This window comes from Silurus meridionalis, chromosome 12 (assembly GCF_014805685.1).
Source record: "Silurus meridionalis isolate SWU-2019-XX chromosome 12, ASM1480568v1, whole genome shotgun sequence".
In the NCBI taxonomy this organism is placed as follows: Eukaryota; Metazoa; Chordata; class Actinopteri; order Siluriformes; family Siluridae; genus Silurus; species Silurus meridionalis.
The window spans coordinates 5854382-5872807 of NC_060895.1; the positions used below are offsets into that span (position 1 = coordinate 5854382).

Consider the following 18426-nt stretch of genomic DNA (forward strand, 5'->3'; position numbering starts at 1 on the left):
GTCTAATATATATATATATATATATATATATATATATATATATATATATATAGTCACTATATGTCCAACGGTATGTAGACTAATATGTGCTGATTATAAGTGGCAGTTATTCCCAGTTCACTGTAAAAATAGACTCTATTCTTCTGGGAAGGGATTTGTGAAGTGTACTGTAAAGGTTTGTGCCTATTCAGCTACAAGAGCATCAGCCACTGGTCTTCAGAAAGAGGTTCTAGTGTTTATTCCCAATGGTATTCAGTGGGGTTGAGGTCAGGGCTCTGTGAAGGACACACAGATCTTCATACATCATGCTTTGTGCATAGGAGCGATGTCTTGCTCGACCAGTTTAAACCACTTAAATTCACAGAATACAAAGACATGCAATACAGTGGTGTTCTATCAACTTTGTGGCATCGACTTGGTATTAAAGTGTCCACCACTCATGTGTTCTGGCCATATAGTGTCAGAAATCAACAGCAGAATAAATACATAAATAGATGTATTGGTAGCTGCAACATATTGATGAAATTCACTCTGGTCATTGGTTTTCTGTTCAAACTTGAACGGAATGAGACAGACTTACACAAAAGATGGAGTGTAAGTCTACTTAAAGATGGAGTATTTTAGGACTAAAAAAGATCAGTACTAACATATTTTATTAAAGCAGCGACACGGGATACTCGGGATTGCTTGTGAAACCTTCTTTGACAATTCCACAATGCGAAAATATCCGGGAAAAAAAAAGTCCTGGGAAAAGCTAATGGTCGTACACAAACACCCGTTTCTCTGCTCTACAATGCTGACAGCAGTAAGAACGTAGAATTAATGCCTGGGTGATGTTAAACCCTCTGGGAGGCCATTATACCAGCTGTTGGCCCAGAGAACACAAAGAACAGGACACTGGATTCAGTCCAAAGATGAACACTGAAAGAAATCTGCACTGGAACAGAGGAGCATCAACAAATTCAATCAGCAAACCTCATCAGCCTCGTTATTTCAAAATGGAAAAAACCAACAACTTCACACCCAATACCTTAAACCCCTTGAACTCCCAGAAGCCATCGATGGGCCCTAATATTCCTCATTTACATGAAGTAAATGTGATTTAAGAAGAACAATTAAATACACCAGTATTATGAGGGGAAGATAAACTTATGAAAGATTTTATTTCAAAATTGTGTCTTTGAAAGAACTCAATAATATCAGTTGAATGAGCAGCAACTCATCTTGAAATATTTTGTAATCATGTGTTGTTTTTTTATGATTCGAGCGAATGGAAGTGGGACGACTCACGATGCAAACAACTAAAACCGACATCCGTGAAGTGTCTCGTGGTGCCTTTCTAACACTAGTCTGTTTAGATTGCTTAGCATTTAGATCAGGTTCCACTTCCAACCTGCTTAATCAGCTTCAGGAGCACCAGGCGGGCTGCAGTCACGCTGACGTCAAAAAAATAAATAAATAAATTCATAGGAACAGTAAGAAACCGCTGATACTGTGCATTTTTACAATTTAGACTATCTGTAATCACATCTTTGCTTTCGGGCAGCACATTTCAACAAAGGCCAGTCGTGCATGAGCACAAAAACACGTCAAAGGTCAGGGATTATGTGTAATCTAGTATTTATATGTTACTGGTTTGCTTGATAGGACGTCCGTGTTCGGAGCATATTTGTCACCAGGAGGATCAGTGTCACCAGGCTCTCTCATGTATGGTGCAGAACATTCATTATTTAAGCCGTTCACCAGACACTTACACTCGGCCCGTAAATAAATCATGAGACCAAAAGTTTCTGAAAGACACGGACCTACATCAGAAGTGTTTCTCAATTCAGCATGGCCTTCAAAACACTAAGTGTCTGTGACATGAGCAGGACGTCTGCGGTTTCGTTCTTCACTTGAATTCAAAATCAAGCAAATCTAATAAATATGCTTTTAATGAATCGTTTTAATAAAACTAATACATATCAATGTCTAAACTGTTACTTTTTATTCCCAATATGATTCCAGATTAATAAAATAAATAATGTAAAGAAGAGATCTCAGGTTTCAGTGCCCAATAAACCGGCGATTATGAACATGACGTCTTTATTAAAAGGTAATGTATTAGATGAATATTTCAGTATGGACAAAGTTGAGCTTGATCCAATTCCCTTGATCAGCTCAAGAGCTCCAATTTACGATTCCTCTTCTTTTTGTGAGTCAAATAAAGACTAAGGTCACAACTAGAACATTCTGAAAACCATGAACATCAACACGTCCATGTCATTTCACAACCAGACTTCTGGGATCTGATGAATTAGAAGTGAAACCGGTTGCAGGAGCACATCCTGTCCTGGGGCTTTTCCTATTATAAAGACTCTATTCCTGTAGATTGTATGAAAGAATGTATTTACATCATGACACTGGTAGAATCAGGATTAGATGCAGGTGTGAACGCGGTTACAGGGAGAAGCAGCTGATCATCTGTACTGTATGATGAATAAGCCTCCTAACTAAACCTTCCTGCGTGTCTATAAACCGCTAACGTTTTAACATTTCTCCCAGACAAACGCGACTTTAACCCGCACACCAAACCGTGAAGCGGTCAGCTAACAGAAGGACACTGCTGCTCGGATCACCCAGAACAATACGCTTTAGCCTCGACAGCAAACTGACAGCTAAACAGGCTAGTGCGCTTAGCCGTGAAGCAGCTAGCAGCGCTAAGATGTTACACGCTAGAAATTAGACGCATGACACAAAAACACCTTAAATTGAGCGCCGAAATGAATAAACACACAGTTCACTGCTGCTACACGCCGTCCGACATTTAACCAGAACATGACAAAGCGATAAATAGAGGGTTTTCGGTACCTGCCGCCTCCGCCTGATCCGGGCCGGAGCGCCATCTTAATCAGCTCTGAGCAATGACGTCATTCAGGGACACTTCCGGGGTCACCTGTAGCGCGTCATCATCATCTTCTTCTTCTTCATCATCAGCATCAATATTATTATGAGTATTAGTATTAGTAGTATTGTTATATTATTATTAGTAGTAGTAGTAGAAGTATTGTTATATTATTATTAGTAGTAGTTGTTGTATAGTTATATTGTTATTATTATTATTATTAGTAGTAGTTGTTGTATAGTTATATTGTTATTATTATTAGTATTAGTAGTTTTTGTATTGTTATATTATTAGTAGTAGTAGTAGTAGTAGTAGTGATAGTAGTAATAGTAGTAGTATTGTTATATTATTATTATTATTATTATTAGTAGTAGTAGTAGTAGTAGTAGTGGTAGTAGTAGTAGTAGTAGTAGTAGTAGTAGTAGTAGTAGTAGTAGTAGTAGTAGTAGTAGTAGTAGTAGTAGTAGTAGAGGTAGTAGTGGTAGAAACCCAGTCATCAGTGTTGCACAAGCCAGTGCACTCTTAATGCCGGTCCCAAGCCCGGATAAATGGGGAGGGTTGCGTTAGGAAGGGCATCCAGCGTAAAACATGTGCCAAACCAAATATGCAGATCATGAAAGAGAATTTCATACCGGATCGGTCGAGGCCCGGGTTAACAACAACCGCCACAGGTATTGTTAGCCAACAGGGTACCGGTGGAAATTGGGCTACTGTTGGCCGAAGGAGGAGGAGGAGAAGAGGAAGACGTCTACAGAGACGGCAGGGAAAAGAGAAGTGGAGGAGAGTGGAGGTTAGAGTGGGTACTTTAAATGTTTTTTTACTATGACTGGTAAAGGGAGAGAGTTAGCTGATATGATGGAAAGGAGAAAGGTACAAATGTTGTGTTTTCAGGAGACCAAGTGGAAAGGGAGTAAGGCCAGGAACATTGGAGGTGGTTTAAACTGTTCTATCATGGTGTGGATGGAAAGAGAAATGGTGTAGGGGTGATTCTGAAGGAAGAGTACAGTAAGAGTGTAGTGGAGGTGAAAAGATTCTGTTAGAGTGATTATCGTGAAGCTGGAAGTTGAAGGGGTGATGATAAATGTCATCAGTGCTTATGCTCCACAAGTGCAGTGGAGTGAGTTAAATAAAGTGGTAGAAGGTGTACCTAGGAATGAAAGATTGGTGATTGGAGCAGATTTAAATGGGCATGTTGGTGAAGGGAACAGAGGTGATGAGGAGGTGATGGGTAGGTATGGCCTTAAGGAGAGAAATGTGGAAGGGCAGATGGTGGTAGATTTTGCTAAAGGATGGAAATGGCAGTGGTAAATAGTTATTTTAGGAAGGAGGAGCATAGGGTGCCGTATAAGAGTGGAAGAAGGTGCACACAGGTGGACTATGTTCTATGTAGGAGAACCTGAAGGAGATTGGAGACTGTAAGGTGTTGGCGGGGGACAGTGTAGTTAGACAGCATTGGATGGTGGTCCGTAGGATGGTTTTAGAGGTGAAGACATAGAGGAAGAGAGTGAGGACTGAAAGAAGAATAGGATTGTGGAAACTGAAGGCGGAAGACTGTAATATGAGGTCCAGGGAAGAGGTCAGACAGGGGCCTTGGTGGTGGTGAAGAGGTGCTGGATGATTGGGCAACTACTGCAGAAGTGATTAGGAAGACAGCTAGAAGGGTACTTGGTGTGACATCTGAAAATAGAAAGGAAGACAAAGAGACCTAGTGGTAGAATGAGGAAGTGCAGGAAAGCATAAGGAGAAAGAGGTTGGCAAAACAGAATTGGGATCGACAGAGTGATAAGAAAAGTAGGCAGGAGTACAAGGAAATGCGGCAGCAGGTAAAGAGGGATGTGACGAAAGCCAAGAAAAAAGGTTAGGAGGAGCTGTATGAGAAGTTGGACACTAAGAAGGGAGAAAAGGATTTGTACCTTTTGGCCAGGCAGAGGGACCGAGCTGGGAAGGATCTGCTGCAAGTTAGAGCAATAAAGGATGGAGATGGAAATTTGTTGATTGGTAAGGAGAGTGTGTTGAGAAGGTGGAGGGAGTATTTTGAGCAGCTGATGAATGAGGAAAATGAGAGAGAGAGAAGGTTGGATGGTGTGGAGATGGTATAGCAGGAAGTGGATAGGATTATTAAGGAGGAAGTGAGAGCAGTGATTAAGAGGATGAAGAGTGGATGCCTGAGGAATGGAGAAGGAGAGTGCTTGTAATGATCTTTAAGAATAAGGGACCTGCAGTTATCTGCAGTAACAGGGGAATTAAGTTGATCAGTCCCACCATGAAGTTATGGGAAAGAGTAGTGGAAGCCAGGCTGAGAGAAGAGGTGACCATCTGTGAGCAACAGTATGGTGGAAGAGCACCACAGATGCATTATTTGCTTTGAGAATGTTGATGGAGAAGTATAGAGAAGGTCAGAAGGAGTTGCATTGTGTGTTTGTGTATTTAGACAAAGCGAATGACACGGTGCCGAGAGAGAAGCTGTGGTACTGTATGAGGAAGTCAGGTGTGTCAGAGAAGTATGTGAGGGTGGTGCAGGACATGTATGAGGACAGTGTAACAGCAGTAAAGTGTGCAATAGGAACGACAGACTGGTTTAAGGTGGAGGTTGGACTGCATCAAGGATCAGCTCTGAGCCCTTTCCTGTTTGCAGTGGTGATGGTCAGGTTGAAGAACGAGGTCAGACAGGAGTCTCCATGGACTAGGGAGTAGGGAGCAGGTTGAGAAGAGCCTGGAGAGGTGGAGGTGCCTGCTGGAGAGAAGGGGAATGAAATTCAGTAGGAATAAGACAGAGTATGTGTGTGTGAATGAGAGGGAGGGCAGTGGAGTGGTGCGGTTGCAGGGAGAAGAGGTGGAGAAGGTGAAGGAGTTCAGGTACCTGGGGTCAACAGTGCAGAGTAATGGAGAGTGTGTTAGAGAAGTGGCATCGAGTAAAAGACAGGAGGTGGAGCTGGAGGTAGCAGAGCTGAAGATGTTGAGGTTTTTATTGGGAGTGACAACGATGGACAGGATTAGAAACAAGTTTATTAGAGGGACAGCGCATGTAGGATGTTTTGGAGACAAAGTGAGGGAGGCGAGATTGAGATGGTTTGGACATGTTCAGAGGAGGGACATGGGGTATATCAGTAGAAGAATGCTGAGGATGGGGCCACCAGGAAGGAGGAAAAGAGGAAGACCAGGGTGGAGGTTTATGGATGTGGTGAGGGAAAACATGCAGGTAGTTGGGTTGAAAGAGGCAGATGTAGAGGACAGGAGGGTATGGAGACGGATGATCCGCTGTGGAGACCCCGAATGAGAGAAGCCGAAAGAAGAAGAAGAAGTAGTAGGAGTAGGAGTATTGGTATATTATTATTAGTAATAGTTTCAAATTCAAATTCAAATTTTATTTTATTTGTCACATACACATACATACAGAGTACGACATGCAGTGAAATGCTTTTAACGACGGTCCGGTGTGAGGGAATAAAATAGGGTAAAAAGGTGAATAAAAATATAAATATAATAACAAAATTTAAAGAAAAATATAATAAGAAAAAAAGGCAGATAAATAAAGATATAAAGATATATAAATATATATTTATATATACATACATATACATATATACATATATATACACATACACAGAAAATGTACACAGAAAATGTTTATGGCAGTGTGCAGTTAAACAGTAAACAACAGTAAACAAGTTAGGCATGGTTTTTGATTGTCCATGAGTGTCCGTGTGCAGTAAGGTGTGGTGTAAAGTGTCCTTGTGCGGAATGGTGTGGTATAAAAATAAGAATATAAAAAATATGAAATAAATATGAAAAAGAAAAAGAAAAAGAAAAAAAAAAGTTGTTGTATTGTCATATTATTATTTTTATTATTATTAATAGTAGTAGTAGGAGGAGGAGGAGGAGTATTGATATATTATTATTAGTAGTAGTAGTAGTTGTAGTTGTTGTATTATTATATTATTATAAGTAGTAGGAGTATTGTTATATTATTGTTATTTTAGTAGTTGTAATAGTAGTAGTAGTAGTAGTAGTAGTATTGTTATATTATTATTATTAGTAGTAGTAGTAGTGGGAGTATTGTTATATTATTATTTGTATTATTATTATTATTATTATCAGTAGTAGTAGTAGTTGTAGTTGTTGTATTATTATTATTATTAGTAGTAGTAGTAGTAGTATTATTATTATTAATATCAGTAGTAGTAGGAGTATTGTTATATTATTATTATTATTATTATTATTATCAGTAGTAGTAGTAGTATTGTTATATTATTATTATTATTATTATTATTATTATTATTATCAGTAGTAGTAGTAGGAGTATTGTTAAATTATTATTATTATTATTATTATTATTATTATTATTATTATTATTATTATTAACATTATTATTATTATCAGTAGTAGTAGTAGGAGTATTGTTATATTATTGTTATTATTATTATTATTATTATTATTATTATTATTATCAGTAGTAGTAGTATTGTTATATTATTATTATTATTATTATTATTATTATTATTATTATCAGTAGTAGTAGGAGTATTGTTAAATTATTATTATTATTATTATTATTATTATTATTATTATTATTATTATTATTATTATTAACATTATTATTATTATCAGTAGTAGTAGTATTGTTATATTATTATTATTATTATTATTATTATTATTATTAACATTATTATTATTATCAGTAGTGGTAGTAGGAGTATTGTTATATTATAAGTAGTAGTAGTTCTTATCATATAAGTAGTAGTAGTAGTAATAGTATTACTAGTAGTATTGTTATATTATTATTATAAGTAGTAGTAGTAGTAGTATTATTATTATTATTATATTATTATTATAAGTAGTAGTAGTAGTAATAGTATTACTAGTATTGTTATATTATTATTATTAGTAGTAGTAGTAGTTGTAGTAGTATGATGATGATTTTTATAATTGTTATTATAATTTTTTATAAGTAGTAATGTATATGATAATATGATGACGATAATGATGATGATGATGATGATGATTATTATTTTTTGTTGTTGTTGTTAGTGTTATTTTAGTTGTATATCAGGAGCATTACAGTAGTGTATAACAAACAGTCCAATAAATACAATAAATTGGAACCAGTAATAAATATATCAGCAGGTCAGTATCATAAATAGTATAATTGTATAATAAAGAAGCTTAAATATAACACACAATAAAACAGTGAAGTGAGATGTGTGTTGTGAGAATGAATAATAATCACTAACATCATAGAAATTCAACTCAATTCAATTTAGGGTTATAATAAATGAACTGATATGTTAGCGTCTATAAGTTTAGAGATAAATGAGCGAGCCAGTGGTGAGAGTGGCAAGAAAAAAAAATCCTGAGATGGTATGAAGAAGAAACCTTATGAAAAAACAGACTCTAAAGGGAACCCATCCTCATCTGGGTGGCACCAAATGTCTTTTTATTCTAGTTCTCGCACTGGTGAGGTGTGCTGTTCAGTGATAAGTGCCTTCAATGCAGAGCTGTTCTGGCAAATTGCAGGTATGAGCCACTGTAGTAGACTTTGCTCAGTAACTTCATGGACCTTTAAGCTGTTCATGTGTAACCATTATGGTAACTGTGTTTGAGTAATATTCATTGTTCTGCAGTAATGGGGTTTTATATTACAACTTTGTTGTTTGTAGTGGTGGGGTTTTTGTACCTGACTTGGAGTTCTGGTCTGTGTGCGTGTGTGCGTTTGTGCAAGTGTGCGTGTGTGTGGACCATTTTAATGCAGATTTGAAGATGTAAGATTGTATATACTGTATCTCACAAAAGTGACATTTCAGCCACCAATGTAATATATCTTATCAATTGACAATACTATGAAAACTTGGATATATTTCAGAGTAGTCAGTGTGCAGCTTGTATAGCACATCAACATACAACTATTATTGTCAAAAAAACGGCAACAAAAGTGGGTACACCCAAAGTGAACATGTCCAAAGTGTGAACAATATTTTGTGTGAATGGGTATGGAATTCACCAGAGCTGCACAGGTTGTTACTAGAATCCTCTTCCTACATAATGAAATCACGGAGCTGCTGGATGTTAGACACATGGTGCTTTTCCACCTTCAGCTTGAGGATGCTCCACAGGTGCTCAATAGGGGTCAGGTTTGGAGACATACTTGGCCACTCCATCACCTTCAGCTTCCTTAGCAAGACGTTTGTTATCTTGGTGGTGTGTTTGGGGTCGTTTTCATGTTGGAAAACTGCCATTCAGTGAAGTTTCTAAAGGGGGTCATCATGTTCTGCTTCAGAATGTCACAGTACATGTTGGAATCTATGTTCCCTCAATGAACCGCAGCTCCCCAGTAGCAGCAGCACTCATGCAGCCCCAGACCATGATGCTACCACCACAATGCTTGACTGTAGGCAAAACACAGTTTTTTTTATTTTGAGTTATTTCACAGATATTTGAATCATGAGAATCATTGAGACCAAGAAAATGTTCTATATAAACTACATGGCCAGAAGTACTTATAGGTGTGACATTTGTGTATCATATATGGGTTTTTTTTTACGTGTCTTTAACTCAGATCAGAGCAGGCAATCAATAGAAATATAGATAAAAGTTTGTCTATGCCACAGTTACTATTAGGTTCGCTTATTATGGATACACCTAAAATTATAAGAACAAACTAACAGGAAGTAAACTTTTATGCAACTCTTTTATATCAGTGCCTCAGTGCTTTACAAATAAAAAATGAATTGAATTGAATTTTATGTAATCAATATGAATGTATAAAAAAGCATTAGGACATTTAGAACCTTTCTGTTGGACACTGATCATTAAGATCATTGAGAACTAGGGATGTGCGGATCGATCCTAAAAATATCAGAATTTTTGATACTGGCATTGTATCAAAAGTATCAATCCTATTTTTTTTTTTTTTTAACAAGTAAGTTTAGAATATTTTAATATCAGTAAGCTGTATAGTATATAAATATTTGTAATTTTTAAATAGGACTGTCAGTGGGAACAATAACTTCTTCCTGTGTACCACCGCTTATCACCACAGCGTTCGTTTACTCAGTCAAAGCACTTCAGCGCAGGTTTAAAAGGAGCATAATCTCGAGTCATTTCGCTCCAGTTAACAATGATGAAGCTTCATGTGACACATCAAAGCACAAAGCATCTAAAAGTAAAACATTCTATAGAGCATGACAAAGTACAGCTGAGGAGAGCAGAGGAGGTAACACAGTCACGACCCCCATCTTCTGGCTTGAGTCAAAGTTTTTTTAGAGAATTGTGCATATTTAATACCATACAGATTGTTTTAGATATAAAAATATTACAGAATTTTATGTGGATCAGAATATTACACTGCATATAAATATTTTCCTTTTTTGGACTTTATTTTTGCAGTAAGATTTTTATTAAAACATTTTATACATATTTCATAGACGTATCGGTATCGATATCGGCGATATTTTTCTTGAAAGTACTTTGTATCGCTCATCCCTATTGAAGACCAGTCAGTTTTCCAGAAGTGAAGTCACTTTTATTTTTGAACAGAAGGTGGTGCTATTACTCCAGAAACCCATTCTGTGGTGAACAGGTTTTATTCCGTCAATTGCAGCTTGACTTCTTGAAGATTTTCCCCGTTTTGTTTTCACAGCTATCTGATGCATGAAGTCCATAATGGCATATGTAGTCCATATAAAATCATAAGATCTTGTTTTACTGGCAAATCCATAAAAATATGCAATAGGTAAATTGTGTTTAGATTTTGAAACTTTTTTAAAGCACAACATTAATGAAACAACTGATATCTTGTATGTATTCAATACAGGAATAGTGATTACAGTATAGGATATTTTATATGAATTGTTAGAGATTGGAGGCTCACTGCAAATCACTGCAGGCAATTATAATTTAAGGCTGGGCCATGTGGTGTCCTTTTAAAATGTATAATATGTAAATGCATACAAAGAGAATGTACATTGTATTTTTTTTATTTGTATTTAATCCTCTTATGGGTAATGATAACCTGTGAATAAAAACAACTCCTCAAAAACACTCATGATGTTTTTATTTCTCACTCGATGCAGCCTTCGTTACTGATAAAAGCTACATTATATTCATAAAGTCAGGATGTACAGAAACAATGCCTTTTATTTTGTCCATAAACTGTGAAAAGACCTTGTTCCTAAGTCCTACCTTCCTCCTGCCTGTCTGTCTGTTTATAAAAAGATGGTATAACCTCTGGTTTTCACTGTAACCAGCAAATTAATTCTTTAAAATTTGTCCAATAATTTGTTAATGGTCAAATGTGTGGGTTTTTCTTCAACAGCTTTTTATCTTGTATGAAGTATTTATTAAGTCTATTTCTGCCGTCAAGTTCACTGTGTATTATTTTATTATAAATGCATGTTGATACTAACACACTGAGCTCTGTGAATGATACAGAGAAATTCTAGTCATGTCATGGTGCAACAATGCAATCAAAACGCTGCACATACATACTATTCTATTCTATTCTATTCTATTCTATTCTATTTGTATAGCTTTTTTACATTTTTAATAAATAAAATGTGAATATAAATGAATACTGTATATTATAATGTAGACTATTGTATGGGCTTTTAAACTCAACACTTTTTGTCAGGTTCAACTTTTATTATTTGTTCATTTAAGTGTTTGTTATGTCACACTGACATTATGAAATCTTTGGAAAGACACCACAAACCCCTAGAAGTTTCATAAACGCCCACATGAAACCCTTAAAGGAACTTGTGGCAGCTAAACATATAGTTACTAATATATAAATGATCCCTGTAAAGATGCTATAATACAATGTCTATTGTTAAAAACTCTTGAATTAAATTGAATAGAATTGAACCCCTGCTGTAACATGAACATTAGTTACTGAATTAGTTACCCGTTACACACAACACAACACAACACAACACAACACAACAAAAACACAAACAACAAGCCCAAACACACTTAAACACTGTCCCAATCACACTACCCATCCCTCACACCTGAAACTCATCCAAGACCATGCAACTAAAACTCACAAAACCACACAGTTCACTGTGAAATATGTGTGTTGTGTCGTTGTCACCAGTTACTACTGTTTAGTTTAGTTTATTACTGTTTAGTTGTTTTTTTTTCTTGTTTTCCTTTATCTGATTATTCCCTGTTTATTGTCTTTGATATTGCCTCACGATCTGGAATTGCCAGCAGGGTTTTTATAATTAAAGTATTTGAGTAGCTGTAATTAAATTACATTCAATTAAGTTTGACTTGTTTAACTCTTTCAACAATGAACATTGTCCCAAAGCAGCTTTACTGCGATAAATAGGTTATAAAGTTGGAATGTAGAAGTTTAGTGACTATTAGTTTGTTCCTTATAAGTTTATCCCAAACGAGCGAGCCAGTGGTGACTGTGGCAGGGAAAAACTTCACTAGATGGTATGAGGAAAAAACCTTGAAAGGAACCAGAATCAACAGGAAACAAATCCTCATCTGGTTGGCACCAAATGTCCACTCATTATAAATGTATAATTCCCTGCTACCCAACAGCCCTTTTTATTCTTTCCTTCTTCCTATAAAATAGCAGACGATATAAAACTAATTATAGAAATAGAATATAAGATAAAAACACACGGCCTTAACGTAACTATTGAGCAATCAGCAAGTTTGTGTTGATGCAATGCAATCGTTTAGTGTTAGTCAGTGATGGACGTGTCTGAATCGATGTGAAAAAGCAGAACTCACTGATGGTGTTTCAGTAGTTAAGGCTGTGATTTACAGATAAGATGGTTGTGTGTTTAAATCAGAAACAGTGCCAATCTGCCACGGTCATTTTCACATATATTACAGTAATCCCACGCATTACCGTGGTTCGATTCTCGCTCCTCCGGTTTATCGCAGAATTGCATAGCACGATAGACCTAAAGACTTATAGGGAATTGTTTTTATGGAGTTTTATTTTGAAATAGTGAAATGTATTAATAAAAATATACATTTTAATTATAAAATGAAGTAAAATGTTAATTCGGTACAGTACTGTATACATAAAATAACATTTTTATGGTGGCATCTGTTTATCACGGTTTTTCGTTTATCGCGGGCGGTTTTGGAACGTAACTACTGCGATAAATGGGGGATTACTGTATTGTGATTGCGATTATTAAGTATAAAATCCCTGCTATGGAATTTTTTATATATTTGGTAAAAAATACAGTACCAACAATGTCAGAAAGATTTGTATTTTTTTTATTGGATACTGTTATTCTGGAACTTTATATTAATATATTCTATATTTCTTAATATATAACTTGATAAATTCCTGTTTAATTTCAAATACAGAATTTCTAAAACACACTACAGTAAACTCTTCCAAGTTATTATTTATGCTCAACTCTTTTTATGAACAATTGTTCCAAAGATTGAGGTTGTTATTATTGTAGAACCCCAATCTTCTGGACCTGATCAAACAATTGGAAATGTTATAGAGATGTAAAAATGTTTTGTGAATGTAGGCAGTGCAAAAGGGAGAGGGGCAAAGAGCCAGGAGAGTCAAACCAACAGGCAAGATTGATATTTCATTTGTTTTACAGCCCATTCAATTGTCTGAATAGGATACATTACATAACTATTAGGATGTGGCAAGGCTGTGAAGGATGCAGTTACCCTACAGAGCGCACCGGGTTTAGCTTGAGGCCAGTCGCGTCAGTCCCTCATCTGAACACAGCCAGGCTCCACTGGTGGCTCTCTGACCCAGGTGAACATTAACCCACCTCCCTCTCTGAGCATCTCACCAATCACCATAAATCACTAGAATCTTCACTCGAGCCTCACGACAGCATCAGCATGCCAACTGCTATCTGTCACAGGCCCTTTCTACTGTATGATCAGTCTCCCTGTTGAAAGGGCCAGAAAAGGACCAATTCATTTGCCCCTCCATGTAAAAACACAATGGCTAAAAAAGAAGCTTTCTTATCCTGCGCTGATTCTCTGATGGAGCTTTGATGATGCATGAGCTCACAATGGATAAAACTGGGAAAAATGTGTGGAATGTTTTTTTTTTTTAAGCTCAAAAACATGTTTGTAAAAATTTGCATATATTTAGTTGATGAAGATGATTTATTTGTCATTAGTTTTGGAATTTTTATAAAGTCCTGTTTTCATTCTACTTCTAAGTTACTGAAACCTGTACATTTCCACACTGATCTACGTAAAAATAGTGTACATCATTAATGCTGTTACACTCCTGTCATTTACCATGCTACTTTCCTTATACCTCTTATATTCTTTACTTTCTTCTTTGCACATTCTTTGCTGTAGTCATATAGCCACTATGTGACATATGTACAATATTGTTCTTGACAATACACCTCTATATTCTATTATAAATGTCATTTTAACTGATGTGATCACTGATTACTACCTTATGCCTGCTCTGTATAAATCAATACTGTATAAATCAATAGTGATATTATGTAGATTCCATATTCTTACCATGCACCATGCATGTAATTTATTACTTATTATAATGATAATTTAAGCAAATACTTTCAGTTAATGGAAGCAACATTTAATTCAATTTGTTCAGAATATAAATATGGCACATGTTAAAATATATTTTTTAATTTACGAAATTATTAACTAGGATTCATGACTATCAGTTTCATACAGTGGATATGTATTTGCTACTAATACGAATACATAATCAAAGGACACTTCTGATCTCAGTTTGAACCAGTGTCACCAATTAGCCATGGCAGAGTGTGCCCCTGTGACCTCTGACCCCTGCTGTGCTCTCCTGTGCATTAGCCCTTTGGGGCCCAACTGGAGTTGATGTAGCACCTATTCTCTTTTGGCCCCTAAACACGCAACCGTATTCATCCCTAAACTTCCATTTTCTGTTCCTTTGTCTCCTGGCCCTGTTTTCTGGGTGTCCAGCTTGATCCTTCTGATGACCTCTGTGTGCTCTGTGGAAGTGGATACCCATTGCTTGCTCTCCTACTGTGCTTACTTGCCCATGCACCTACACTAGAATGGACCCAAACTAAATACGTTTTTTGAACAGATTATTTGACACAATGCAAACCAATCAGTGCTTAGAGTTGGATTGTAATTAGAGTAAAAAATATGCATAAGGCAAATTGTTTTATTATCCGAATAATCATTATTCATTATCTACAGTGTTAAAAAGGAATTTAACTTTTGTTTGAACGCATGCAGATTAATTAAGCTATTAATTAATCTATTAATTAAGGATAGCTTCTATTTATGTGCATGGCACATTTTTAATAAAAGCAATAAATGAAATTTCCAATGTTCTAAACAGAATAATCATATATAATCACATTTATTTAGAGCACCTTGAACTCTCCAAACATTTCTAGCTACATTACACACAAAGAAGGAGCTCTAATTACATCCTATTGAAGCTGATATAATCTGGTGATTTCCAGGATATCTATGAGTACGGCCTTCTTCAAACTGAGCACACACACACACACACACACACACACACACACACACACACACACACACACACACAATGAGTTTAACAGTGTATTTGCCTGTATTGTTAACTCACTGCCCCTAAAGGATGCTAATAAGCGTTGCTCTCCCTCTCTCTCCTCCGCTCTTAGGCTCTGTTCCATTCACAGAGCCGCAGTAAAAAGAGCAGTACTAAGATCTTTAGTGGCTCCCTGCAAGCAGTATCAAAGGCTTCATTGATAACCAAACAGGGAGGCAACCCTTGCTTACAAGTGTATACTCAGCAGGACATTCTCTTTCATAACTATGCATGCCACTCTTTAAGGTTCATTGAGGTGAATACAAAAAAGGGCCCAATCATAGTGTTTTAGTAGGTGCTATCACATTAGAGCACCACATTGTCCTGAAACTAACAAATGTTTAATCTATTCATTATTAGCATTTAGTAATTCTTGGCTAATTAGTCAAATATTGAGGTGTTTAGCATGTGGGGAGAAAAAAAGGGGGAAAATCTATTTAAAAAACTAGATTAGATAGACTAGAAAGAGCAAATACCACAATTTGGAAGCTCTAATAATGCATGAACTAATGCACAATCACATGAGTGATTCACTTCAATTATTCAAGTGTGAAAGACACACTGCAGAAAATGTCTTCTAAGCAAGTACAAATTTCTTGACTTAATCAATAATAAGCATGTTATAAGACCAAAGATAAGACCATAAAAAACCTATTTCATATATTGGCAGAAATAATGACAAATGCTTGAAATGAGCAAAATTAGATGCTATTGGGATATTTGATGCCGCAGATGAATAGAAATAGCTTGATAATCTTATAATAGGAAATAATAGATAGATCTGACATATTTAGAGCTGCTTATATGGGTGAACCTTCTAGGCACTAACTATATAAATTTAAATTGTATAACCTCTTTATCTGCTGTGGGACAATGTACACTGGTAAAAGCGCTATACAAATAAAACTAAATAAAATTGTATGACACATTTTGTGCAGTGCAAAAACTAATAATTATAAATATTAAATAATTATATGTATTATAATAATTATTATTATATAACAGAGAGACAGAATATAAAAAAAATAATTCATATTATATATAAATTCATTTGTATATAATCGAGTGAAATACGTATTTGATCCCATGCCAACCAGCAAGAATTTTGACTTCCACACAAATTAGCCCCGTCCCTAATATCAACGCATTCAGTGTGAAATTATTTTACATTATAAATAATAAATAATGATTTCCCCCGTAATGATAACAGCTGTATGTCAAAGCTACATGTCCTATTCATCATGTTCATGTTTTTTGTCTGCTTGTCAGAACCATACAAATGTGTATTAGAGCAGTTAAAATTTGTTGCTTTGGGTACAATTCTCTCATACTGATCACTGGATGTTCAACATGCACCTCAAGGCAAAGACTCTCTGAGGATTTGAGAATAAGAGTTAAAAATGCTCCAGACTAAGAAGATCAGTAACACCCTGAAACTGAGTTACAGTACAGTGGCCCGGGTCATACAGAGGTTTTCCAAGACGGATTCCACTCAGAACATGCCTCGCAATGATCCAACAAAGAAGTTGAGTCCTCGTCCAGAAGGTCCGCTTGTTAGTGCTCAGACAATGCGCTGTACTCTGCACACTGCAAAAAGTCAGTTTGCATGGCCGTAGTCCCAAAAGGAAGCCTCTTCTGAAGCTGACTCACAAGAAAGTCCACAAACAGTTTGCTAAAGATGACCTGTCCAAGAGCTTGCAAATTTATTTGGCTCAGATGGTGTTCAGATATGTGGAGATGCCCTGGTGAACAATACCAAGAAAATTGTGTCTTGCCTACAGTCAAGCATGGTGGTGGTATCATCATGGTCTGGGGCTGCATAAGTGCTGCTGAGGAGCTGCAGTTCATTGAGGGAAACATGGATTCCAACATGTACTGTGACATTCTGAAGCAGAACATGATGCCCCCTTCAGAAACTGGGCCGAACCGCAGTTTTCCAACGTAATACGACCCCAAACACACCACAAAGATGACAACTTCCTTGCTGAGGAAACTGAAGGTGAATGTGATGGAGTGGCCATGTATGTCTCGAGACCTGAAACCTATTGAGCACCTGTGGAGCTTCAAGCGGAAGGTGAAAGAGGAGAAATTAAAACCTTCAACGCAACACAATTATTGAGACTCAGATATAAAAAAAAAAATTTAAATGCTGATAATTTTAAATCACTAAACATTTGTTTTACTGAGCTGCCAAATCCAGCACCAAAATCCACCATGATGCACACATCCGGCAATTAAAACCGTCCGAATGGAAACATAGCAAAGTTCGGTTTGATGTCCTGATAATTTACATAATTTAAGACACAATATAATTACTTACATGGTGTATGTTGAGTTCGGTTTCAGTTATAATAAACATACATTTACATAAAGCTTCTATATTTCTCCATGTCCATGTTGATTAGAATACTAAAAACTTGAAAGTATAAATTTAAGGTACATTAAGAACAGATCAAAATGTGCTGCAATTAATCACTAGTTAAACTCATGACAATATATATATATATATATAAGAAAAATATATGAATATAAATGATATATTTGGCCGACCACAATCAGATCACAATCAGAAATCTACAAGTCGTTTTTAGTGTAGATGCACAAAAGCATTTGTAATGACAGTGACATAAAATTGCAGACTGGGGCATTAGGATGTCGTTACACACACACGCACACACACACACACACACACACACACACACACACACACACACACACACACACACAGCAAATCTTCTGAATAGCTGAAGTTAGACAATCATTAAGACTTTTCTTAGGTTACTTAGTAATACACTGTAAATACATTACACAAAGTCTTTATTTTACCACACTATACTTGAATGCCATACCATGCCATATTATAACAATATGACATCAATAATAATAAATAATACAATTATTTTATTAAAATAATTAACTTATCATTAAGAGATAAATATTGTTCCATCTTTCAGGATTAATTAATATTCCATCTTTTTATTCA

General features: G+C 36.0%; 1 protein-coding gene across 13 annotated transcripts in view; it reads right to left on the minus strand.

Moving 5' to 3' along the window:
• Positions 1 to 2928, minus strand: part of synrg (synergin, gamma) — a 47402-nt gene extending 44474 nt beyond the window's left edge. For all 13 annotated transcript variants that reach the window (XM_046862408.1, XM_046862407.1, XM_046862406.1 and 10 more), the window contains exon 1: positions 2851 to 2928. In XM_046862408.1, coding sequence (XP_046718364.1) covers positions 2851 to 2885 — 35 coding nt within the window. In that variant the 5' untranslated portion in view covers positions 2886 to 2928. The remainder of the gene's footprint in view (positions 1 to 2850) is intronic.
• Between the last annotated feature and the right edge of the window lie 15498 nt (positions 2929 to 18426).